At 48.6% G+C, this 26,234-nt stretch overlaps 1 protein-coding gene across 2 annotated transcripts in view; it reads right to left on the bottom strand.

Annotated features, from left to right (window-relative positions):
- LOC146186840 (sperm-specific sodium:proton exchanger-like) overlaps positions 1-26,234 on the bottom strand; it is a 33,049-nt gene that overhangs the window by 4,307 nt on the left and 2,508 nt on the right. Inside the window, exons 2-19 of one of the 2 annotated variants that reach the window (XM_084605740.1) lie at positions 25,765-25,866; positions 25,170-25,440; positions 24,371-24,514; positions 23,213-23,384; positions 22,492-22,573; positions 22,239-22,432; positions 21,881-21,964; positions 21,210-21,304; positions 16,232-16,292; positions 15,848-16,117; positions 15,329-15,532; positions 9,132-9,344; positions 6,049-6,186; positions 5,159-5,284; positions 4,360-4,455; positions 3,099-3,278; positions 2,565-2,702; positions 776-973 (exon numbers count right to left, since the gene is read on the bottom strand). In XM_084605740.1, coding sequence (XP_084461866.1) covers positions 776-973; positions 2,565-2,702; positions 3,099-3,278; positions 4,360-4,455; positions 5,159-5,284; positions 6,049-6,186; positions 9,132-9,344; positions 15,329-15,532; positions 15,848-16,117; positions 16,232-16,292; positions 21,210-21,304; positions 21,881-21,964; positions 22,239-22,432; positions 22,492-22,573; positions 23,213-23,384; positions 24,371-24,514; positions 25,170-25,440; positions 25,765-25,866 — 2,768 coding nt within the window. Of the gene's footprint in view, positions 1-775; positions 974-2,564; positions 2,703-3,098; positions 3,279-4,359; positions 4,456-5,158; positions 5,285-6,048; positions 6,187-9,131; positions 9,345-15,328; positions 15,533-15,847; positions 16,118-16,231; positions 16,293-21,209; positions 21,305-21,880; positions 21,965-22,238; positions 22,433-22,491; positions 22,574-23,212; positions 23,385-24,370; positions 24,515-25,169; positions 25,441-25,764; positions 25,867-26,234 lie in introns of those variants that run through there. The other variant, XM_084605741.1, reaches the window with a different exon arrangement.

The raw sequence follows: 26,234 nt of genomic DNA, 5'->3' as shown, positions 1-26,234 counted from the left end.
ACGCAACTTTTCTGGTCGTTCTCGACGAAGAAAGTATGGTAAGATTATGCTGCTTTTCTCTGGCACCAACAGAAGGAAACAAGCGAATTACCACCAGCAAGAATTTCTCTAATAAAGTTTCCTGTTATAACGACTTGACAATGATGCCCTGTCGACAACCTCAAGACCTAGTTATTTTAAAGCCAGGAAAGAACCTATTTGGTACTGCATACTTGTAGCGAGAAATTCTCAGGGCATAGAACCGAACGGACACTCCACGTGCGCACCGCATTTTTGTGCGATTCAACACGGATTCCAGTAAGCGCCTCTCATCCTTAAAGCGTTGCGACCGGCGCAGACCCTATTTAGCTTTCGGGTTCATGGGTTATGTTTCTGAGAAGTCCCTTCTCTTCCTCTCGCTTTCGCCGTCTTGTGCTGTGCGTGTTCTTTTTTAAATAAATCTGGTCTGTTCTGAAGTTCCGCGCTGTCAACGATGACACACTAAATGTGGCGCTACATTCGAAGCACATACGGAATGGACGCTGGAGACTACCATTGCTCCCGGCGAAGCACAACTACCAGGAGGCTTTTCCGATCTTACCACGGTTGCTCATGGCGTACCTTTACAGTTTCTCCACGACCTCACAGTTGCTCACCGTAGTGTAAATTTGCCGTTTCCTCTTCCCGCTTTGTAGGTTTTCTCGTTAAAACACGTCGTATAGATCTATAGATCTTCTGTTGTAAGCCAAACTTAGAGAATAGATATATGTCTGAAGATGTGGAGGAATTATTTTACCGGAAAGGCGATCTTCATCGTCTTTGGCGGCAGGTAGGCTGGAGCGACGAAGTATTCTTGAGTTTCCGGATCCAAGGCGGTGCCATGTATCAGAATGGCGTCTTCTATGTCCGCTGTCAGGTTGAATTTCGAGCAGCGCGATAAGTCGGGAAGTAGGAAGGATTCAAGCCGTCGGTTGATTTTATCCAGCGGCCACGTCTGATGAGCAATGCAAGCAAATAGGAAATACAATTCGGCTCAGTTGTAGAAAGTACAGTTTCACTTTTGCAGCTGCTGATCCTCGGTACGGCTAGCAACGTGAGAATGGGACGTATGAACTTTGAATGGCAGGTATAATAAACTGCTCAGTAGTTTTTAAGACAGACACGTGCATTCGTGAACACTCACATCACATGAAACACACTTAAATCTTCTTCTTAAATCTTAAATATCTTCAAATAAAACGTGTGGGGCCCTACTCCGCGCACGAGGCAGCGCAGCTCGCCAGCCACATTTGAAGGAAGCGCCCCTTCCCAGCACTGCCCACTGCCCCTCGTCTCCCGCCGATGAGGGAAGCCGGTCCCCGCTCGGACCCCATAAAGCGAGGCGCGCGGGCGTCTCGCTCTTCGTTCTCTTCTGGTTCTAGCTTCCCCCTCGCTCGCTGCTCTCCCGATGACGACCCCTGACCCCCCGTATCTGCATGGACGGACAGTGAGATAAAGGTGTTTCGTCCACGGCCCGCTGTGTGCGTGTGTCTTGCGTCTACCTTGGGCAGAGGAATCGGCCACAAACGTTACTTCGGAGGTGCGTTTTGTTAACCAGCTTTTAGGCAGATCCCTGACCGAAACATTTTTGAAGGCAGTGAAAGGGAATTTAATTTGAAGTAAATTTGAGATAAACAGATATTTTGGCCCCGAAGTTTCTGTTTCAAGTTCTGTAGGTTTTGGAGAAGTGCTATTTTTATTGGTTCACATGAAGGGAAAGGCGCAGTATCTCCCACACTTGTTTCTGTGGACACATGGGCCGCACCGTAAGGGAAGGGAGAAAGGTGGGAGTGAAAGTGGAAAGAGAGAAATAGGTGCCGTAGCGGAGGGCTACTGAGTAATTTTGACCACCTGGGGATCGTTAACGTGCGCTTACATCGCACAGCACACGGACGCCTCTTCGTTTCGCCTCCATCGAAAGAGCCGTGCTATCAGTCTCGAAATTTCGAAATTCTATATCTGCTTTAGTCTGATATTTGAATGACTGTGCTGCCGGCTTCTCTCTTTTGCACTAATCGAAAATATTGTCTAGATCACTTCTAATTTAAGAAGAATGTCTTGGGAATAAATGAACAAAATCGCTTCCACAACGTGGGTGGTCATGTTTCTATAACTGTTTAATTCTTTTGACATTTTGCCTCCAATCAGATATTTACATCAAAATATGACATAAATTACAAACGAATTAAACTTCTGGTTTAAAATGTTGACAAAAGTGAGCCAAAAATTTCAGCCCAAGCTTTCAGCCCAAATTTACGGATCTTTGTGGAATGTGCAGTGTTCTGGAATATGCTTAGACTAATATGGCTCGAAGATTTCAATGTTTCAAAGCGATTTCTTTATTGAACCATTCGGACGCTTGAAATTTGCCCCAGTTCATTAACTTCAGTGGGTGCATGCCAATCTATATAGAGCGACCTTTCAAGTAAGAACACATTTCTTGAAGCGTCTTGAAATTTTTATGTGGTATTTCAATGCAACTGCAAATCAATTTGCAGGTCCGCGAAGTGCCTTTTCCTGATTAGCTATACCGTATAACCTCTCACCTGATATTTCGGGTGGGTCTGTAGTACCATGAAGCCAATGATCTTGGCGATGTAGGACCAAATCTGGTAAAGAAGGCTTGGCGGCCGAGTGAATATTTGAATGGCGTCCATGACGCGTTCCCTTGGAACCACGTACGCCTGCGCAGTCCACGGAAAGAATGATTAACGACTATATCCTACCATCTGACACTATTTCGACAAAGACTCCGAGAGCCAATAATTTGCACGAGCTCTCCACAAGGATTGGTCCCAAGGCATGAACATGCTAGGCTGTGCTTCTGACGGAACCACGTACGCCTGCGCAGTCCACGGAAAGAATGATTAACGACTATAGCCTACCATCTGACACTATTTCGACAAAGACCCCGAGAGCCAATAATTTGCACGAGCTCTCCACAAGGATTAGTCCCAAGGCATGAACATGCTAGGCTGTGCTTCTGACGCCTCCCCCCCCCCCCCCCCTTTTCTTGTTTTCACTCTAAAAAAAAACAACCTTGAGGTGAACGCGACCGAAGCGCTACGTGCAGGTCTTACATTTATCTGCGTCTCGGCGACCACTCGAGTGATGGAAGGCTCGTCGGTGACGAGTCCCAACACTCCAAGGCAGGCGGGTGCGCTCACGTAGTCCAGGAAATAGCCCTCGTTGTAGAAGAACAGATGAGAGGCAGAGTTGGGAAGTGATCCGTCGCCAGGATTCTCAAACTCGCCTTCGATCTGCACGAAGCCAATAGACCAAATTCAAGCAAAGTAGCTTGTTGGGCGAGTTGGTTGGACATTGTGTTAAAACAGCGCTAGAAACAGGGACAGACAGAAAGACAAACACACATTGTGCTGAACTGACAACTGAAGCGTAATTCATGAATCATGTCTTTATTTACAGAGAGAGTGATAGAAAGTGGACAACAGATTCGTTGCGTGACACAAAATGTCACCCTCTTTCCAAAAAGGCCCTTCTTTCGCATGAAGTGTTAGGGAAGTGCTGCTTACACATGTTTCGTTACGATCTGCGATGTTTACTGCCTCAATAATTTCTCTTGCTGTTTGGTCGCGGTTTCGGTCTATTACTCCTTCCTTTGGAAGCATGGTTCTCACTTGCAGTCCTGGCAATTGTTAACAAGCTTCCTGTCCCCTTTCTGCTCTAAACTGTTCTTCTGCTCACGGATCCTATCATTTAAAAAGCGCCCCATTTGACCAACGTATGTCCTTCCACATGTCAACGGAATCATATACACAACTGCTTTTTCGCATGCCACAGCAGGGGCTTTGTTTCTTTTTACACCCACTGACGTTCCTTCCTTTGAAAGTTATTATTTTGCACAACGTTTGCAACTTGCCTCAAGCGGAAAAACTACATTTGTTTTCACCCGAGTGCCAATTCTCTTCAAGTTATGCGGAAGCTTGTGGATGTATGAAATCATGACTGTCTTTCGCTTTCTTCTGCTAGCTGCCTGGCTGCTTACTATTCTTATGGCGCGAAGGTTTCTGAGCAGGCCTTTTGCCACCGAGATCGATACCTTATATAAGTACCGTGCGTTCATGAGCCTATCCACTTGCTGCTTAAAGCTATCATAGACCATTTTTGGGGACGATTTTTCCAGAGCGTTTTGAAAACATAGCTTGATAATTGCTCTGTTTTCCAGCCTGTCCGCGTTTCTAGCGCTGCTTTAACATAAAGAACCAAATCAGTAATGCGGAGCCCTACCCTTCGTTCCATGCAGTGCAGTGTGTTCTCGCAACTTGGGCTCAGGGTATCAAGGCTGCTGACGTCAGCGACCCACGCTAACATGGCACCTACCTTCAAAATTCCGGAGTATGTGAGCAAGATCGGATTTTCTTGCCCTCGCTCCACGATGACGTCCTCGGGCGAGAAGACGATGGGACGGATTTGTATCTAATAAAAAGACGAGTTCTGTGATTAGTCCTCTGGTCGAGACTGCCTAGAGCGTCTGAGAATATCCTCAGTCATTCAGGACGTGAAGTGGGTACAAGCATCGCAAATATGCCTTTGAAACCTGACATCGTGGTTATGCTCGTCGCCTAACAATGAACACGTGTGGCTGTTCGGGACACGCATGCGTGCCTGTACACGTCGTGGCCTATAGTGACTTCGAGAATTCGAAGTACTGTTGCTATTATAAATACGTATGTTTTGTTCTCATGGTGCTAACAGCACAAACGTGCGGCGGATCAGCACTGTATGTGAAAGAAAACTACGCTGAATTAGCCTAGTGCGGTTGCATAATAGGAATAACTGAGCCAAATCATTCTTGCAACACTTATATTTAGGCAGTAGGCTAATAGGACTGTTCATGTGGATATCTAGAGCAATATACATTAAAGCTGTTTTTCTGGGTGCAAGAGATATGCAGTACACCGATGATTACCATTTGGTACCGAATGAAAAGAGTAGACCGCTGTCTAAATCAACTTGGCATACAGATTGCAGGCAGAGCCCACCGGACTCTCTACAGATTTAGTACACAACATTCTCTTCACCAACCTGCGCTTACCAGGATACCTAAATCGCTAAGACGTTTGTATGGTGCGTTTGTCGTGCTTTTCGTTTGTCCGAGTATAAACAGAAGCTAACGTACAGCGAGGAACTGCCGCACACTGTCGGAGTCGATCCAGGGGATGACGCGCAGCATGGCGATGGGCTTGTAGCTCGTCGGAAGGCTGCAGGGTCCGCCGATGACACGCATGCGGCGAGCCTTCAGCGTCTGCGAGTCACGGAAGTGAACAATGTAAACTCCCTGCTAGTAGGCTAGGCGCTATGGTCGCGTCTCATGTTAAGCGTAGTTGCTAGTTGCCCTTCGGACAAATGACGCCCAGGGATTTATACTTACCCGTCCCTATGCATATTTATTAAGGCGAAAGCCTTATTTGACTACGTTTGCGAAAAGGTTCCCGCAAAACATGAAAACAAAACATGGAAGCAAAATGCAACATGTGATATGATGTCGCATTAGGATGAAACTGGTAGCCATGAACATGTATGCAGTGACCAGTGTTTTATAAGTGTCATCTCATGCCTAGCTGTGTCTTGTGAGTCATAGTTCAGTCATCAATCATAGTTGTCATGATTCTGTTAGATCGGAGATCCAGTGAAGTCCATGACTTGTGTAAGTCAATAAAGGTCATGCGCATGACCTCACGTGGTCAGTCATGACACTCAGAACTGCTGATTAATGACACTGAAGAGCGCTAAAGGTGCTGAGTCATGACACTCTAGGAGATACCAATGAACAGCCAACGGACATGCTTTCTCGTTTCTCCTATGCAGATGTCTGTAGTGCTCTCCATGTTTTGGCAAACTAGACAATCCTGTCCATAGCAAATCTTCCTCTACCCCATTGCATGCGTCTATGGCACACTTTTTTCCCAGAATAATGAATAGGTTTTGAACTCTGGGTTCTTTCAGAGCAAACAGCGGCAGTGCGGATAACGCGCCTTTAAATGTTATCGCCTCCAACCGTGGTCTCACCACGCAGAGCTCCTGAGCAGATTCCGCGTCCAGTAGTCCTTCGGACTGGTGGTCGCCGATGTTCCTGGCGACGTCGTCCAAGATAGTAGTGCTGGCCTGGCGACTACGAAAGGCTACCATCACTCCCGGGAACCGAGACTGAAATAAACAGAGTTGCGTCGCAATGAAATCAAGATGGAGCAATTTTCAAGCATCAAGATATCGAGCGTTAAATGCCATGTCAGCAATCTCCGTAAGATGAAAGTCATATGTAATATTAGTGAGACAATTGACTTTATAATGTTTGACAAAAATTTAAGGCAAATAAAAATGTAATTTTGTATTATTCAGCATAAGAAATACGTCTGACGTGGAAGCTCAAACTTTTCAACTGAGCCCGCATGCGGAAAATAAATTTTTCATGCTGACCTTGGAGCAACATAGGTACCGCTGCTTTCATCTCATTGACCGTGCTGAATTTCGTTAGCTCCAATGGCAGCAGTGTTTTCAAATTTGCCTCGCTCATAAGACCAAGCAGCAGAAAGGCGTCCAAATATTGCTCGCTTATTTAGCTACAAATATCTATTGCTTTTTAGCTTGGCTTGTCAAAAAAAAAAAAAAGAAACGTTGCACACTGTTTTTTCGTGCACAATACAAGTATGCAGCCATATTACTTGTAATCTGGGGGCGTTTGCCTCTATGCCCAGCCCAGAATGGCGGCAGGATATAACAAATGCAGAGTATAACCCCGTGCGGCATGATTACAACTTGCTATAGCAAATTTGAGGTTGTTTGAAGACTTGTCCTTTTATTATGAAGTCTGCACTCTCCGTTTAAGACGAACATAGCTAAACCAAGCTTTATGCGCCCTCAGGACAAAAATTGCTTCCCTTGAAAACATCATGAATCGAACACTCTGCTACTTAGGCCCGTGCGGTTTAGGAAGAAAGCCGATGTGACTTTCATATAAAACTGCTATAACCGTATACGTGGACAATTTCACGAAATGCGACCCAAAAGGGGTTTCCTCGGGAAATCAAATTAGCATGGGATGCCTTAATTTTTAGGGGACGCGGGGGGGTGAGGCATGGACAGTAGACGAGAAGTGGTTGTCATCCATATTTTTTTAGCGTGGAAAGCTTTCTAGGCTCACAGAACGAAATGCCATGTGCGGCATCTGTGCGTTAAATCTGTGCATCGGATCGTTGCGCTGATGTGTCACTTATCAATTATCCCGATGACGTCAGCACAAAAATAAAAATCCTCTCTCCATCGGGAATCGAATCTCCATCCCTCGGATCACCAGGCGACCGCTTTAAAGGTATACTATATAAAAAAATTGCTGCCGAGATTTCCAGCGCAGATGGTAGCTATCGCATGGGAAGTGACCAAAACAATCCACTTTATGAACAGAAATGAGCGGAAAGTAAGTATTTTAATGTATATTTCTCAAATCGCCGCACCTAGTGGGCTTCTATGAAAGCTCTGACAAAACCGGATATCACGTCACAACATCCCCATCGCGGCCAGTGGCACCTGTTTATTTTTCCTTTCCCCCGTGGCACTCACAAAGCTCAGGGACGGACGTGCTCTTTTTTGCCTGATGGTGTCCCTGCGCACAATTCATCGTTCCCTCCCTGCGCGCAAACAATTGTCCGCAATACGCGCCCTCCGTACACGCCCCCTTCGATCTCCCTCATGTTAAGCATTCCACACTTTGCATCATTGTTCACGGCGCGACGCAGGGGAACCGACACTGCGTGTAGACGGTCGTCAACCAACTTCAGGTGCAAGGGCGGCGGGGGCGGCGGCGGCGGCTTGATCGCGGGGCCAGACATTGCTGAGTGAAGTTGTGACGTCACACCCGGCGGTTAACAGTCGGGAGCGCGCTGTCTGTGACCCGGCGGCCGCTCAGAAAACGTCAAAAATACAGCCATCCGCTGAAAACTAAGCCGAAATATGTGTCTGTACTAGTGTAATTGTGTCTTAAGAATGAAATTGTGGTACTTTCGTAATATTCTTAGATATTTGTTCCGTATACCTTTAGCCTACTGCGCCACGCCCGGGATTGTGAAATGGACATCACAATACCCCTTGTCTACGTCGCGAATGATAGTAGCGATGACAATGACTCTGCAGTTAGTGAAGATGACAATGATGACAGTAATAATGGTATTGATGGTGCATTTAGTTGATAATGATAATGAGAGCAAGTAATATGCAAGTGATGCCTAGGACTAGCACTCATGAGAAATATTGTGAACAGTTCTTCACTTTTCACAAGGGCAAAATGCGCAATTATGAGCAAAAAACAACTAGGATATATAAAATGTCGGCAAACTACATGACACTTCAGACTACTTGCAATAACCCAACAGCAATAACAGACTACTAGCAAAAAGTTGCTGTTGAACACCCCATGTCTACGTAGAGTTGAAACAAAAACGCTGTAAAACACGTGCGCCTTTGCACAATGGCATAATAAAACAAACTAATTGGAAACACATACACAGAGATAAAGAGAGAAATTCGAATCCACGTTCAACAGTGTGTACGCCCTTGGAACGTGTATATTAAAGCCTTGATATCAGCCATACGATTTGCATGACACTGACACATCTCGATGTGTACTTACGGCTGCCACACAAGAATTGGTACATTGAAGTGGATTTCAGGGTCATGTTCAAACCACAAGCAAGCTATGGACAATGTGTCCCTTCGCGTACATGCCTGTCTTCCTGCGCTATTAAGCAAAACTCCTGGCAATGAGCAACAAATGAAATGTTCGTTATAAATGAAGTGCACTCAGGAAAAACAAGGTGATGTGTAAACTCCCCCTCCCTCCCTAGGGCGTGTGTAGGAAAATTACTGCTGTCACCGACATGCACTTCTGGGTTGACATTTTTCTAATTCGCTAAAACAGCAGTGACGGAGAAGAACCATACAGGGACGAGCGCTCATCCTTGTCTGTTTATTCTCCGTTCATGTTGTTTTAGCGCTTTCGAAAAATATCAGACCAGCACCAACCAGCCCGACCCGCCACTCATCTGCCCTTCTGGGAAGATAACGTAATGCCGCGTTTCAAGGAGGCAGCCCAGGCACACCTGAATCTCGACGAGTCGTCGCAACACGAGCAGGCGGTTCAGCGTGGCTCGACCACGGATCTCTGCAATGGTGTTGCTGTTGCTGACGAACTTCCAGACATTCTGCTGAACTTCTTCCTCGCCGGTAACGATGGCATGGCCGATCTGGTAAGCGTCGTAAATCTTAGCGTCCAGGTAGCGATGCACGTATGCGGCCACCCGTTCCAGTACATGCTGTAAAAATGCGAGAAGTATGAAGAGCGTGAGGCTACGATCAGAGGAGAATCTTAGAAAAGACGGTTTCTGGCTAAGTTGAATGTTTTCCTTCACTAAAATTTTTAATTCGCAATGGAGTTCGTTCTGATGGCCTGTGACAACATAAACCAGGAGACAGAATGGGAAAAGAGGTAGTTATTTGTAACAGTTATCACAGTCGCAGAAATGATTACTGGAGGAGAAAACGCAAATATACAGCACATATTGTTACGGCGCGCCGAGGGGAAAAAAAGAAGAGCGCCGGGGCAAGTGGTGTTTGCCTGGTGTCCTCCGTTTTTCTGTGTTATATCTCTAGACGGGCACAGCGTCCCACAACATTTTGGTGGCAGCGGTGGGATCATGCCGCTCACCCGCTCCCAAAGTCAAGGACCCGATGTGCCAAACGACAGGACTCTTCCACCAGGCGATAACGCCGACGACGCAACGGTTGGTGCAGCTAGACCTAGATGCTCGGAGGGGCTCGGTCCTTCGCAGCAGCTGGATGGCGGTATTGAGCGCCTCCTGGATATAGTTACTCAGCGGTGGGACGCATGGGAGGCCCGTCTGACTGCCCAGGCTGTGGAGATGGAAGCTCTCCGGCGCGACTTCCGTCGCCTTGTGCCAGCCGAGCCGAACACAGATCATGAGTCTTTAGGCGTCACCGCCACCGCTGCCTCCAGCCCTGCCGTCGCTGGGCCTGCTGTCGTAGCTGCCAATAACGTGCTCGGCGCGGGTACATCATTGGACGTAGTGGAATTACCCACGTTTGATGGTACTATCTCGTGGGATGCTTACCGCATCCAACTGGAAGGTATTGCGACGTCGAGAGGCTGGGACGAGCAAATGAAGACATAGATGCTCGTCTCCAAACTGACAGGCCGCGCGACTGAGCTGCTGCAGAACGTGCCGCCTGACCAGCTGGGCTCTTACACCGACCTGGTGGGCTACCTGTCCGACCACTACAGTGCTTCAGGTCAACCCCGTACGCAGTGCCACCGCCTGCGAGCCCGGGGACACATACCAGGACCTCGCCGCCGCCATTGATCGCCTTGTTCTGCAGTCACTGCCGGGGGCACCTCAGAACGTCGTGGCCCTGGTCGGCCCCGAGGCGTTTGTCGACGCCATCCGACTCCCTGAGGTGCAGCGCTTGGTCCGTTTTGGGCTTCCTGAGTCCGTCCGCGCCGCCATGGCGCTCGCCATCGAGGCGGAATTGAGTTTGTTGGCCACGCGGTGGTCGCCACCGTCTGCCGCGCGCACCGTCTCGGTGCAGACTCCTCGATTGGCAGTCCCTACACTGGCATCTAACCGACGCGGGCGTAGCGACACCCGCACGACCTGCTTCCGCTGCGGCCTGCGGGGGCACTACGCGAGGGACTGTTCTAGCCTTCCGACGTCGGAAAACGATTTGGCGGAACTCAGGGGGCACCGTTGCGCCGAATAAAGTCCGTCCCCACACTCCGTTCTCCTTGTCCCCTCCTTTCGTCGGCTTCGATAACAACTGAAGCTCTCTACGTACTTGTCGACGTCACTCTGCTTGACCGGCACGTAGAGGTCTCGGTCGACACCGGAGTGGCTGTCAATGTGCTGGACAAATCGTTTATTGTTACCGAGCCCCACCGGCTTCTTCCAGCCGCCAAAACCCGGCTCTTAGCTTTTAACGGCGCCCCGGTAGAGCAAGTCGGACGTGTCATCGTCAATCTGACAGCGCTCGGAAAGACCTTCTCCACCGAGTTTGTTGTAGCAGACCAGCCCTATTTGGCCAGTGAGTCCTCGGGTGCGGGGGGTGCCAGCAAGCCGAAGTCGTCCTTAATTTTACCACAACAGAACCACGGGCGAGCCGAACTCTGCGTGGGCCGGGTTGGCATAGCCGGATTTCCAGTCTCGGTGTCGCCCTGTGGCAGTCCCTGGTGTCGGCGACTAAGCGTGCCTCAGAATCTGCGCGTTACCTCGCAACGAAGTGGCCACGTCGAGTCAAGCCGATCGACGTCACTACCGTGACTGTAGCGTCCGCCGTGACTCTGCCACCGGGTGCGGCAATGTGGGTGTGTGCCAAGCTTGACAGTCCGATCACAGCGGACGTGCTTTTCGAACCCATCCGTAGTTCAGCTCCAGCCTGTGAGATGACCTCCCCTCGAAGGTTTCTGCCTGTGCTCAAAGGAGAGGCCCACGTATTTATGCTTAACATCAGCCGCGCACCTCTCGTACTGACTCTTCGCACTCAATTGGGTACAGTCTCAATCCTTAACTCCGGATCACCAGTTGCGTCTCTGCAACCTGAAGCACCGCCTCAGCACCCTCCAGCGCCGGTGGTCCTACCATGGGAAACATTTAACTTTGGCCCCACCCTCACCGACGCGGAGCTTGCCTCTCTAAAGGCCTTGCTGCTCGAACATCGCCGTTGCTTTGCCCTAAGCGCCGGTGAACTCGGGTGCACTTCCTGGCCCCACACCGGATCAACACCGAAAACCGCGGGCCCATTCATCACCAACCTGGCCGTGTAGCGCCAGCCGAACGGAGAGTCATCCAGCAGCACGTGTGCGACATGCTTGACCAGGGAATAATTGCCCCGTCTTGTAGCCCTTGGTCCTCCCCTGTAGTCCTGCGCAAGAAGGATGGAACACTCCGCTTCTGCGTTGATTATCGCAAGTTAAATGCTATTACTCACCTCGACATGTACCCTCTTCCCCGCCTCGACGATGCACTTGATCGCCTGAAGGGGGCCCGTTATTGTTCCCCCCTAGATCTGCTCTCGGGCTACTGGCAGGTGCCTGTTCACCCCGATGATGAGGAAAAGACGGCTTTCGTGACTCCCGACGGCCTTTACCAGTTCAACCGTATGCCCTTCGGTCTCTCGAATGCTCCAGCTACCTTTCAGCGCCTCATGGACCGCGTCTTAGGCAATATGAAGTGGACTATGGCGTTGGTCTACCTGGACGACGTAATTGTCTACGCGGCTACGTTTGAAGAACACCAAACGCGACTGAAGCTGGACCTTGAAACCCTTACCTCTTCTGGGCTTCGCTTAAAACCAAAGAAATGTTTCTTCGGTTTTGCAGAGGTGACGTACTTGGTTGTGAGCCGGCATGGCATCCGTCCCGACCCTGAAAAGCTAAAAGCGCTTACGGCTTACGAAGCTGCCACCACCGCCAAGGAGCTGAAAAGTTTCCTTGGATTTGCTTCGTATTTCTGTCGTTTCATTCCGGACTTTGCCACGCGAAGCGCTCCGTTGGCCGCCCTGCTGAAGAAGAATGCAGCGTGGAGTTGGAGGCCGGTCCAACAGCTAGCGTTCTTTGACGACAAGCACGCCCTCCTCAAGCCTCTCACATTGGCGCACTACGACGAATCGGCCCCCATCGTCCTCCACACGGATGCCAGCTGTCCAATTCTGCAGGAAGACGAGGCTGGTGACCACAAAGTTCTAGCTTATGCCAGCCGCCAGCTTTCCGACGTAGAGCGCCGCCACCACCCTTCGGAACTCGAGTGCCTCGCCGTTGTCTGGGCCGTCGAGAAGTTCCATCCCTACCTGTACAGCCGTCATTTTACCAGAGTCATGGACAATAGCGCTCTAACTTGGCTGCAGTCTGCCAAACACTTAGATGCCAAGATCGCACGCTGGTCACTGCAACTTCAAGAGTACGATTTCATCATAGTGCATCGGCGAGGTTCTGTCCATCAAGATGCCAATTTCCTTTTTCGCCACCCTTGTCCCGTGACGGCTTAGACGGATTTCAGGACTGCACAAACGCAAGATCCCGACATTGCAGACATAGTCCAATCCTTTGGCACCGCCGCCGGCGCAGGTCTCTGTAAACTGCACCGGGTCTATCGAATTAAAGATAATCTCTTGTGTCATGTTAGGCGGCTCCGTGGTCGACCACCCGTGTGGTTGCCAGTGGTGCGAGCAACACTGCGGTCGCAAGTCTCGTGCGGCCTACACGATGCTCCCACAGCTGGTCACATTGGTCACGGCAAGACCTACGCACGAGTGGCGGAGCGCTTTTGGTGGCCTAATATGTCCAGAGACGTCAAGGAACACGTTGCGTCCTACCAGACATATCAATACCGGACATCTTCCACACGAATAACAAAGCCACCCCCGCAGGCTTTTTCGCCGCCGAGTTCACCTTTCGAACTGGCTGGACTGGACCATTTGGGCCCATTCCCGAAGACGCCCGCCGGAAACAGGTATATTATGGTTGCGAGCGACTACTTTCCCAAGTGGGTCGAAGCACTGCTCGTTCCAGACACCTCTTCCGCTCATGCCGTCTTGTTTGTGGAACAACGTCTCGTTCTTCGGCATGGTGAGCCCCGACGCCTCATCACGGACCTTGGGAGCTGCTTTATGTCCCATGAATTTGAGCGAGCCCTCCGCTCCTTCGGCATTGCGCATTCCACTACATCCGCCAATCATCCCCAGTGTAATGGCCTCGTGGAGCGTGTTAACCGCACCCTCACGGATATACTCGCTTCCTACGTGGCTCCGTCCCACAGAAACTAGGATCGTTTTGTTTCTGCGGCAGCTTTTGCACTCAACACTGCGAGGCAAGATACAACGCATATCTCACGCCGTTCTCAGTCGTCTATGGCAGAACACCCTTCATCCCTATCGACGCGCAGTTGGGCCTTCCCCATCAGACTCCGTCACCAACTGACTCCGCCCAACGACTTCGTTACGCCCGCCTCGACGCTCAGCGCAACCTTCTCACGGCTCATGCACGTGTGCAAGTGGCCAATGCGGCAGCACCACCACTTCCCTCCTTCCGGTCCGGTGACTCGGTCCTCGTTCGCAGCACTAACCGCGCGACTGGCCGTGCCACGAAGCTCAGATACCGTGCCCCATACCGTGTCGTTGAACGGCTCGGCCCCGTGACATACCGCCTCGAAGACCTCCCCGAGCATCGACCATGCGGTGTGCACTAGATTTTCCCGGAGCATGTGTCAAACATGAAGTGATATGTCAACGGCGCCAGCATTGACTCCGACTTAGATACCGAGTCATCACCACTACTGTCGTCGCCTGCTGCCTCATTGCCTTCCCCACGAAATGCCGCCCCATAAGTGGAGCGCCTGCAGCAGATCACCGACTCTCCCCCCCCCCCCCCCCCCCCCCCCCGGTGGAATGATGTTACGGCGCGCGCCGGGGCAAGTGGTGTTTGCCTGGTGCCCTCCGTTCTTCTGTGTCTATTTCTAGGCGAGCACAGCGTCCCACAACAATATGTAGTGACGACGACTAACAGAAGTTAATGCCAGATGTATACATAGAAATAACTTTATAGCTGCAAAAGTGGAAACCGTTCTGATAAGTTTTACGAGGCTGTTCAGTTTAGATAAAATCCTAGATTTTTAGTGGTGTCTGGGCAATTAAAGCGCCCATTCGCAGCTTGCTCAGTTTCACACTAAGACACTTTGGCAGTCTGCATGCAGTACTTGTCCACCGTATTACTTCGGAGTGCTACGCATTGTCACGCCACTTCGGCATTTAGTATCACTGGGCTATCTTGAGCAGTCAGCGTGCATCCGAAAATTGGGATAGTGGATTCCAACATAGCAGCGAAGCTCGCTAACCTTTATGGAGAATGTCAATATTTACACAAAGCCGCTAAAATGTTCGTTAAAACAAATCGGGTTTGCCTGCACCTCTGGTAGACATACATCAGTGGTGTGGGATTTTCTCTTTATGCCTCACTCTATGCTCTAATTTCTGCACGGGCAAAAATCTCACCATGCGGTGGTCGTGCCCATGAGTGTGCTCCGGCGTACTTACGACTATGATGACAGTGACGATATATTCTCCTTCAACCAATGTACCTAGGGCAGGCTGTCACCAGTTAAATTGCTTTTCAAATGCGGTTCAGGATACCTCCTGTACCTTAATAGTAACCAAGGATGCTACCTATCCTACATCTGGTGTTGATCGTACTATGCACACGACATGGCTGCGAATAAAGAAAGGGGAAGCCCACCTCGGCGTACTTTGCGGCGTGCAGGAAGCGCAGCGAGATGGCGGCGATGAAGCACACGATGAGCGCGCTGTTGGCCAGGTCGTTCTGCTGCATAAGGAAGAGGCCGCACTGCAGGGTGAATATTAGCATACACACGGCCACTAGCACCAGGTCTAGGCGGTTGTAGTTGTCCATATTCACGATGCGCTGGCCGTACGCCGATATCTGAAATTGAAATGAAAACGGCGGTGTTCGTTCTGTAAGAAATTCAGACAGCCGCTTGGGTGTATGGAAGGTTTAGTGAACAGCACCAATTTTCAGAACAGAATATGAAGTTTAGTAGACGTATATTTGGTTATGTATGCGCATATGTACAAATGCATTCTATCAGGCTAATGTATGCGCGAATTCGTATAGTATGTTTTATTTAGAAAAAAGCGGCACTGTAGTGTACCGTTGAACATTGATTAAAGTTCACAGTATTACGTTGAAGAACGCCTACCTGCGACAGCTGAGGTAAATCAAAGAAACTTGACTTACCATGACGGTAACTTCTATGGTGAACATGGTGAGGTAGATGGCTTCGACGCTGATTGCGGCAACGAAGGCGCTGCTGCGAGCCGTTACCAACAAGATGCGCAAGAGCCCGGCCAGCACGAATACTATGGCTAGAGTAGAGCTTGTGACGACCGCCTCGTAGTAGGAGTGCTCGAACAGCTCGACCACACGCTCGCGTAAAGGCCTCTGGATCACGTCCATGGCGCTGTCCTCCGTGAGGCCTTCCGCGTGAGCGCTGCTTATGTTCTCCTTCTGGAGAGGACGTGGAAGCAGAGTTACTAACTTCTTCACTGGTTCCGAATCGGCCGTTTTATATACACCGCTTGTATTTTAGAGTGTGTTAAAGGGTCAAAAGGTATAACTCACCAGCCAAATTACCCACTGTGGTATTGCCAGTATCGACCCAATGGTGTCCATGTCCAAGTATCTGAAAATGTCAAATGTGGGCGTTAGTAATGATAACGTAGGGACACGCGTTTACTTCGCCGCTGCACCTCCCTACAGGCGCTGCGTAGAATCAAATTAAGTTGACTAGAACGGACAGAATGCAGGCGAGTATTACACGCCAAGTACAGATAAGGAGGGCTGGAATATAATTCTAAATTGTTATTACCAGCCATATTGATCGGCACCAATACCCACATGTTTGTCGGCATCAGTATGAACAGAGCAGAAGCAGGCAGAAAGGGAGAAATGCGGCCATGCAAAACATGCGTGCAAGGGGACTAGCGCCTTGTAAGGTCATTGTTCAGAGTTTGCGCCAAGGAACCCTTTACGCGCTTACTAGTTTTCCCTCGCATTCACCCTTCAGCACATAAATGGATAATGGTACACTCATATTTGCTTGGCTTGCGGACGGACGTCTTTCCCTCGCGTTCTCTGCAGGTCGTGGCGTTTCTTCAAGAGCGGAGCACGCGTCCTCTAAGGCCTCAACGCCGGGTCGACACGTGTGATGTTTTAAAGAAACGTGTCCGTTCTTAGAGGAAGTCTGAATTCCGTCGGCAACGCGACAGCAACCGCGGGTGTTCAGTTAGAGGCAGCTCGCAGTACGTGACGCCAGAGTTACGCACCGGCGAACAAGCTTTGTGAGTGGATTGGTTTGGTCCCAAAGCGACTCAGACTATGAGATACGCAGTAGTGGAGAGCTTCGGAAATTCGACCACCGGAATTTCGACCACCTGAGGTTCTTTAACTTCCACCAATCGCACACACAGCCTACTGATACCTTGCTTATCACATCCATGGAAAAGCGGCCGCTTTGGTCAGAATTCAATCCCGCATCCTTGGGCACAGTAGTCGAGCGCTCTAACATCTGCGCGACCGCGACGGGTTTGAATGGATTCCAGAGCATGAGCGCTTGCATGAATACGAGAGTAGCGGCAGCGGCGCAGTGCCTTTCACTGCGATGAGACTCCTGTGGCTTTTACGGTATTAATCGTGCTTACGCGTTTTCACATATAAGAAGTCTTAAATGTCTCTACCTATTTTTTTTGTGTGTGTGTTTTACAAGGCACACGTTGAATTCCCTTCAGATGTATTCTGTGGCTTATTTAGACCAATGTTTTAGAGGCACTCCACAGTCTACTTTTGCGTTTTATTTTGTCATTTGATTTATTTTTAACTGCACTACGATTAGTGTTGAGTAAATATTGGGCGAATGGTAGCTTTTCATCCAAGGTCATTTATAGTCCGCTGCTTTTTCAAGAATAAACATTTGTAGAAAACAATTATTGCACAGATGGCGTCAATCTAGCACGACTGCTTCGGAGAGATAAAATTAAATTTTCTTCCTTTTCAAGTATTGGGTGGCATAGAACCGATTTCAGCTATTTCAAACAGCAAAACAAGTAGGGGTTGAAGGGAAACCTCAGTCCTATAACCAAAATTTTGAAAAGAAGTCTTTCTTCTCTTGGGGTATAAAAACAAAAGTCGCGTCTCTTAGATGACTGGCCATGGGCAACAGGTACCGAGATGTCTTTTAGCAGCCAAAATCCATGCAGCCAATACTAGTGCAAAGTTTATGCTCTTTGCTTCTCACTTTGACTCCACGTACTCTCATCTGTTCTGAAGACCATTCACGTGGTGAACGGTGGTAATGGTGGCGGCTTCCTGCTTTGCTCGGTAGCACTATTATACTACTAAAGGGCGACCACAATCGGTGGCTTGTACCAACCTTAGTTCTTTCACGACACCGGAGAACTACTTCAATGTATGAGTTGTATCGCATCGTGAGCTATTTCTCTCCTCCGAGTCGATCCCTAGAATTCCTCAATATTTCGCACTATTGCGTATTGGGAGAGCGCTCTGGGTCGCCGATTGAACTGGTTGAGATTGCTTGCACCTACCTAACGTAATCATGCTTACTTCTGTCGGCGATACTGAGGGCTCTCCACATCCACGTATCAGCAATAGCCTTGGAAGTATAAGGACCATACCGGCGTGCTCCAATCAGAATTCAAGATACGAATTCAAATCACGCATTGAAACAGCTCCTCGGTTTGTTGATCAAAATCCCTTGCTCTAGGTGACCAGTTGAAACTCGAAATACGTTTCCATTTGGGATCATCTTCAGCAAGGTGCCTCTCGAAAACACAGTTCAAAGGCGTGATTGAAAACCCAGTGCGTGCAAGAACCACTATCCAAGAAACCAGAAAGAAAAAACGTTTGAAAAAAATTACCGACGATTACGTTATTTCCTAATGCGAAATTTGAGCGCAGCAAATAAGCTGTTTCACCTTTTCGATAGATTGAGGCAAAGAAATCGAGCAACACATGTATGCGCTATCACAGAATTTTTTAGAGCGCGCGAAGAAAGGAATTAAGTTCGAGCCGGCGCTTTGACAACCGGAGACTCGCAGGAAGAGGGGGGAGGGGGGCGGCGTGTACACCCAGCGGCAAACGATGGGGGCAGAAGCGCGCGCAGCAAGCGGACAACGCGATAAAGGGAGGAGGGAAGTGATGCTGCTGACTCCGATAGTTAGTCAACCCCAGCTGCGGAGTTGGTTTCAGGGACAACGCCGCCGATGCCGACGCAAACAATATGATACCCTCGCTTCCGCAGCGCCAAGAACCAGGTCTAGCCGTGGGAAGGTGGTCACGTATTCGTCGACGTGCCGGGGCCTACGTGAAATAACCGGCGCGTCGGCAACTGAAGAGCACCCTATCCGCCACACAGGAACAGGGGGGGGGGACCCTCCCCTCCTCTTTCTGCATGGCGACGACGGTGTTTATGCAGTCACGTTATCTTGACTCTCTAGCGGCGTCAGCGGCATCCAGCGGTATCAGTCGGTCGCTGCTAGCGCTGGGGGGGATGAAAGGGTGGCGGAGCTGGTTACGAGGCCGACGCCGACGCGAAACCCAGGAACGGATGCCAAAGAGCTGCGCTCTAAAAGAAGAATTGCAAGAGAACGTGCAGGCCGGCTGCTCGAACTGCGCTAGGAGCGAGAAACGAGGAAATCAGAACGAGGGAGCAGCGTAGCTGGAGGACGGACGGCCACATAGCTCCGGCAAATTGTGTTCCACCAGACCCGAGTGACCAGATCTGGGGCCTGCCTGCTCTCTCCAGCCCTGGACCTGTTGCAGACCCGGGTGACCAGGCCTGCGAGTGGCCGACTCGTGCATTGCTCCTTGACTGGGGCATGTAGTCAACGCACGCATTCGGCGCCGTGCTGGACTGAGACGCCCAGGAAGCCTAGCTCTTCTGCCGTTGGACGGCAGCTTGAGGCCTCTCGCCTGAACCGGGCCCCCTCCAGCGCTTTAGCCGCATGCTGGACTTATCCAGGTTCACATCGACATGGGCTTACCTCGCCGATCTTGTCCACCAGACCGCGAGCGTCTGCACCGACTCCTCTCTCATCCTCTAGCACATGGGCACTGCTCACAATTTATCTTCATCTTATTTTTTAGTCTCACTATCGTCTGAAAAATACGTGCACATAAAATATGTGCTTCTAGCTTGGCCGGCCTGGTGTATTTTTTTTTGGTACCACCGAAGCAGCCCTTAGGTGGTAATTATGTTCTAAAACGAACCTCGTCAGCGGTCTGAGTACGTCTGTCTGCAATTTCTTGCCTACATATGAAACACAAGTTGCGTGGTATGAAAAAAATAATAAACGAATTAGCTCCTGATGTTCCGCTGTGCAGGCTGGAATGTGACTTTGAAGATTAAGGAATATCTTATGATGAGGTTGGGATCTAGAACCTGATATTGTCAAGTGATTACACAATGATCTAAAGAGAAACTGTAATGCAAGGCTATCTGAGAGGAAAATTACACCTCCAGGGACTGTTAACAATTTTGTCTGTTTCAACGCTGAAATCATGACCGCGCTTCTGAAAAAGCGGAATAGATGTCTTTGTTTTCCCATTTGCGTATGGGTTTTACAGCATGGTCTTTACTGCTCTTACAGGAAGGTCGAGGCAGATTAGGCGGGTCGTGAGGGAAAGAAACCGCCCCTGACCGCTGATCAAATGGCACTATGTCAGGTGCGTCTATTTCGGAAAGATGGAGCTACTGTTTAATAGTTCGTGTATTTTTGTTTTTCACATATTTTTCGGCCTGAACTGACAGTTGACGCTTTGTAATGCACCTGAATTGCTGCTCATGTCGCCTTTGAACAGACAAAGCGGATTGCATGCGGAGGGAGCATTGCTTCGCAAACAGTCGGGATTGGCCGCGCAGCCTTCGTCAATATAGGCGGTAGCTGCCAGGCGAAATAGAATTGCAGAAGATGGAGATAACCTAATACGACATGAAGTGCAAACTTTACGGAGGCGCTGGCGAATCAGTAAAACGCATTGTGTTGCAGAGCTTTGGCCTGTATCCACGAGCTTCCGAAACATGAGAGAGTACCAAACAAGACTCTCCCGGTGGACCGGAAGGAACAATCTACGGCATAGAAGCACTGACAAAGGAGCTGGCTTTTATCCAACCGGGTGAGCCACTTCAGCGCAAGTTAATTGAAAGAACGAAGAAGCACCTCGAACTTCCAAAATCGGTTCCTCACACGAAACAGGCGCTTTCTCCTGAGGATTACGGGTACCCTAAGCATGCTTAAGCTCAAGCTGTATAATAGCAATTATTCCTTTTTTCATTTACCTTTAACCGGTATTTTACCGATAGCAAGTTGTGTCAAAGTCAGTTACTCGAAATACGCGGGGGCGTAGCTGTGTGCCTTAAACATGTGCATATAGTTTTGGCTCCCAAAAGCAGCGTTGTCAGACGAAATGCCGCATTTACAACATTTGGGCATAAATGTGATTTTCTAGCTAGACTTCGCATTCCCCTTTAGTGTCTTTTAAACATATACAGCGTGCATGTGAAGGAGGGCAAAGTTCCACTTACACTTTCTTGTCAAATGGGTACTGAAGAGCAGCAATTAACGTCATTTTGGTCCTTTGCTGAATTATTCCTTGGCGGTACTGACGAGCATAGCTGACCTTCAAAAAAAGAAGATTTTTGAAAGATTCTTATAGGGTTCTTGTGATATTAACAAAGAGCTCTATCGTGGTTTTACAAAGGACTAAAAGCTCCCTCCATAGAGTAATAGTAAAGAAAAAGTGTGGGGGAGACGTAGCTCTCAGCGTAGTCTATTACTGATATTGTTATGGCGTGTTTAGCATAACTCCGAGATGTGTATTTACTCGTTCTATTATATCGTGACATAATTTGCTTTTTAAGGACCACCGATCGTACGGGAGAGCACACGAGGGATATAGTTCTCGTGTATAACCATAATTATCAGGATATTAGGTTTTTTATCAGAGGGACTTCGTGACTGAGAGACAAAGTGACTTTTCTGCGTCCTACTGAGTCAGCAGTAAGGCCGAGAACATGAACGAAACTGCCACTTTAGTTATAACAGTCAGAAAATAGTCAATATTCAGTGCTAATACAATTCACTATTGTCTCTTTATAGATCTTGATTTCTTTCGTAATTGTAAGTAGGAAAGCTACTTTTCATGACTGTGTTCCTGTAAACCGGCAGTCAATTGGCTTGTGACCCGGTAACGTACCTGCTCAATTCTGAGGACGTTTTCGACTGCCAATGTGCCGATATGCTTCGGAACCTTTCGTAGTCGCACAATACATCCAGCTCTCTGCAGAAAGAAAGAAGCTACCATCAAGGTGGCGCTGGCGTAAGCTGAAGCGCGTAATAACATACCAAACCAGGTAAAAGCGCGAATACGTGATTATAGCTCCTTTCAATGCTGTGAAAAGGCTACTGTAGGAAGCAGAACGGCATTTACGATAGTACGTTTGCGCGTTTTCGGTATAACCTGAACCACAAAAGGCGTCTAGAAACGGAATGATTTACATTTATGGCAGCAAATTCAAAACCAGAATTGTCTGGCGGGAAAGGAAGGGGCTCACGAAGGCTGTCTGTAGTCGGAAGTTGGCCTCGAGCGGGTTCCGAATGAGCGTGTTCCGCGCCACCCAGTGCCAGTCTGCCAGCAAGAATGAGTCATCCCTCATGTAGAGGGCACGAGCCGAGTCCGCAGCCTCCTTGAGGTGATGCACCGCGTCACGCATGGCGCGTAGCTCCACGTCCGACACCTCGAGCATGCCTGCGCACAGGGTGAGGGTTAGGAGGAGCTAACAAGGGAAGGCCTTCTGCTGGGCGCACCTAGGCTGCCAAGGACCACCTGCAAGAGGGTGACGTTGATGAGCTGCGTGAGAACCATGTCGCCGACAACGTACAGGTACGACTGAAATAAAAAAAAAAAAATAAGCGTCAATTTTTCGGTATTATAGGCTGATATTATAGGATGACTGGTGTTTATACATACGTGATCGACACCATTATTACACATTTAGACAAGCCTTCGGCTTCCCTGTATGCGATGCGTATGTGTATTTCGAGCTTCGTCTTCGTTACGTGAAATGAGCGTTGTCTTGGGAATTATATTCTGCAAGCCGCACTACAAATTATTTGTCGAATACAACTTCCGTTCCCTTGAAGCTCTGACTACATTCATGACTGCCGCTTACTTTTAGCCGACCAAGAAAAATCATACCTTCAAAGCCTTTCTCTTTATCGAAAAGCTTGTTATCGAATGTGCTCGACACAAGCACAAATTATTAGGCTCAAGATAAGAGTTATTTTAACTTGTTTACGAGGATGAAACATTGCCACTGCTTTGTTCAACCAATACAACACTATGGGGGCAAGAGCGTCTCGTTACCAACTGCTGTTTCTTTTTTTAAGTTGTATCTTAATACAAAAGTTGCCCACGTAATATCTACGAGTTCTTAGAGGAAGCGATTCAATACAGGCTTCAGTAGCAAAAAAAAAGTAATTCGGAACCCATGAATTTTTTAAGCACTTCAGTAGTCGAGAAGGACACCTTCGTTATGCTCTCCGTGTAGACGTTCTCGTTCCTCAGGAACTGAGCAGTGGCGAGAGAACTCAGGTAGGTTCCCTTAATGCCCGCCCAAGAGAGCACCATTGCCTGGCGCACAGTGACCTGGTAGCCGAAATGCCCAATCGCCGGGTATAGAAGCACCACAGCCATACACCTGTGGTCGGAGAACAGAGAAGAAGTTCAAAAGTGACCAAGCTGAAAAACTAAAAATCAATACAGCACTTCGTACAGAGCTTTGAAGCTACCGCTTTTTAATAGGCGCCTGAACGAAAAGTTACCCTGACATAAGAAAACACCATCCCAATCAAAACCGAAATCTTGACTATAGTTTCGTCGAGTCAAGGTCATTGGCGGTTTTGGCGTCTTTTTCTTCTGCGTCCCTTCTACATCGCAGGCACGCTGGTAATTCTTCACACACCTGGCCAACGCTTTTCGTACCGGCACATATCTTCACAATTACAGAACCATGACTGACGCAGTGGCCAACAGCCTTCCAGTCTTCTGCCTACCCTTACGCTCCACCGTCACCGCTGCCCATCTGGCTCACCTCCTGTGACCTAACCCTTCGAAATGCCCTCGACAGCTTTGTGTCATCTGGATCCCGCTGTGGTGCCCTTCAGCTTCGCAAACCATCGTGGAGCAGTATAAACCTCACCAAACAGTACCTGACCATGCTTAATAGGGCTTTCACTCTGTAAACTAGGTTCATTTCTATATGAGCCTAACCTCGCTTAATGCAGCATTACCAAGCATAACTGGTCTTAGCCAAGCTAAGTTGTAGACATTTTATGTAATTTGAAGTGTTTTGACCTATATAGGGCCAGAGATTGCCAACAAAATACAGTTACTGGACCGATGGTTTATGATGCCATATGAATAACGCCGTGGAATGCGTCTTCGAAATGTGTACTTAACAAGGAGCACTCGCATCCCGCACAGAGAGGGTTTTAAGCATAGTTATGTTTGCAGCAGGCCCGTATATAGGGAAAATGAACCCCAATTTAGTAAGATACCTTGAAGCATTAGCTACGTTCTTATACAGGTAAGGAGTTTGTCGTTTGTTTTGGCAGTGACACAGCATGAGCGATACGAAATTGCAAACGCGTTTCAGCGGCGCGACAGCAAACAAAATGCATTTACCTTATGGCGCATTCGACGACGAAGCAGTTCCACAAGAGATTCCAGTCAAGGGTGGAAGCGTACTGGATGAGGAGGAAAGCAGTGTACGCGGCCGACAGGCAAGAAGCCAAGGTTTCCGTCACGTCGTACATCAAGTCCCAGTACCTGCGAAACGAAGGGAAATAAGAAACCCAATAGGGCGGTCAGCTGCAAGGACAGTGCTTTATCGGGATAGCCTACTGTGGTTTGTAATATTAAGATGACATATTAATAGTTCCAAGCAGCGAAAGACAGAGAAAGATACCAGGAAGCATTTGTTGTTTGAAGATAAATTACGCTGGCAAATGTCGCGCTGTTCACGACGTTCTACAAGAGACCATTCGTTCATGGTCTTGATAAAGTTTCGTTGCTTCAATGACTGTGCTTGATAAAAAATATTTATTGGTTCTGCTGCCCCTATCAGAAGCTTAGTTTATCGGTGCGACCATGTAGCTAACCCCGCACTCCCTTCTGTCCAATATTAATCTATCGGTGCGTGGATTCTGGTAATGACAGCAAGAGAGGACAATATATTTTTGACCAACACAACAGTGTGCCTTTTATCTAGTGCCCTCAAGCATGCAGAGTTTATTCCACGTCATAGTGCGTCTCCCTTCGGTAAGCAGGTAAGGGCGCGTGAGCTGCATCCGCAATCATGACCCCAACATATCAGAAGATTTTGCGATGTAAGTATTTTTCAAGCGAATATTCGCGGCCAGTTCTGAGCTGAACAGAGGACAACTGAAATGCAAGTTTAAGCGGAAAGAACACGGATGCTCACTCCTCCAGGGCACGGGCAAGTTCGGTACAGGCGACGGAACGGTGTAAGTTGACCGCCATGGTGTAGACGACAACGCCGGTAACACCAGAGCTGCTCATGTTCTCCAGCATGTAGTAGGTAAGGTAGGTGCCTGCTACGACTACGGTGACAGCAGAGTTTCCACCGATGACCGACATGTTGTTCAGGAGGAAGATGGTGACCGCGCCCGTGAAGAAACCCACGGCTATCGCCGAGCATTGGTTGTGCAAGGGAAACATCAGGTCGATATCACCTCCTGAAGTCAGAAAAACGCAAGGCACAATTTGAACACCGCGGACAGTTTTCTTGTTATATCTTCTGACACTCTACCGACAGATATAACAAAATATAGTTCTTTACAATGCCGACTGCATTACCCCCAAACAATCTGATGCACACGAATAGAATTCACGCACTTCGACGCTTCGAGAAAGCGGCAACAAAACGAGCGTTAAAGATCAACGAATTGCACTCCATTATCAAACACCATTATTTCCTCGTTACGAGCAAGCCATAGCGCAGGCGATCGATCTTTACATGGTTAGCGCTTCTTGAATAAAGTAATCCTATACTTTACCCGCACCTTCGTGACAGCGGTAGTAGCCGAATATGCCCCATGTCAAGACCGCGTTGATAAGCGACTCGGATTGCACCATGGTGGTCATCACGGGGTATCGACCTGCGAGCATACCATCAGCTGTTGGAGGAGCAGCCAACTGCAGATTACACCTTATTCGTCATAAAATTCACAAAAGAAAAAGTTCCGAACTGCATCCCCGAGAAGTTATACATTCATTTATTCAAGTGATGTCTTTACAGAATTACAGAACACTGTCCGTAGCGACATTCTGTTTTGATCAAATATCTAGTCGTAACGCGTAAACAAATTGCCCACGATTACGTTACTTTATAATGCGAAATTTGAGCGCAGCTCATGACCTTTTTCAGCTTTTCGATATATTGAAGCAAAGAATTCGAGCAATACATGTATGTACAATTACAGATAAGTTTTTATTTTTCACACGTATTCGTTCTGCAAGAATCACT

The sequence above is a fragment of the Amblyomma maculatum genome, chromosome 6, assembly GCF_055883805.1.
Source record: "Amblyomma maculatum isolate TAMU_Amacu chromosome 6, ASM5588380v1, whole genome shotgun sequence".
Lineage (NCBI taxonomy): Eukaryota > Metazoa > Arthropoda > Arachnida > Ixodida > Ixodidae > Amblyomma > Amblyomma maculatum.
The sequence above is the reverse complement of the archived record's forward strand: the minus strand, read 5'-3'. Positions and strand labels throughout refer to the sequence as shown.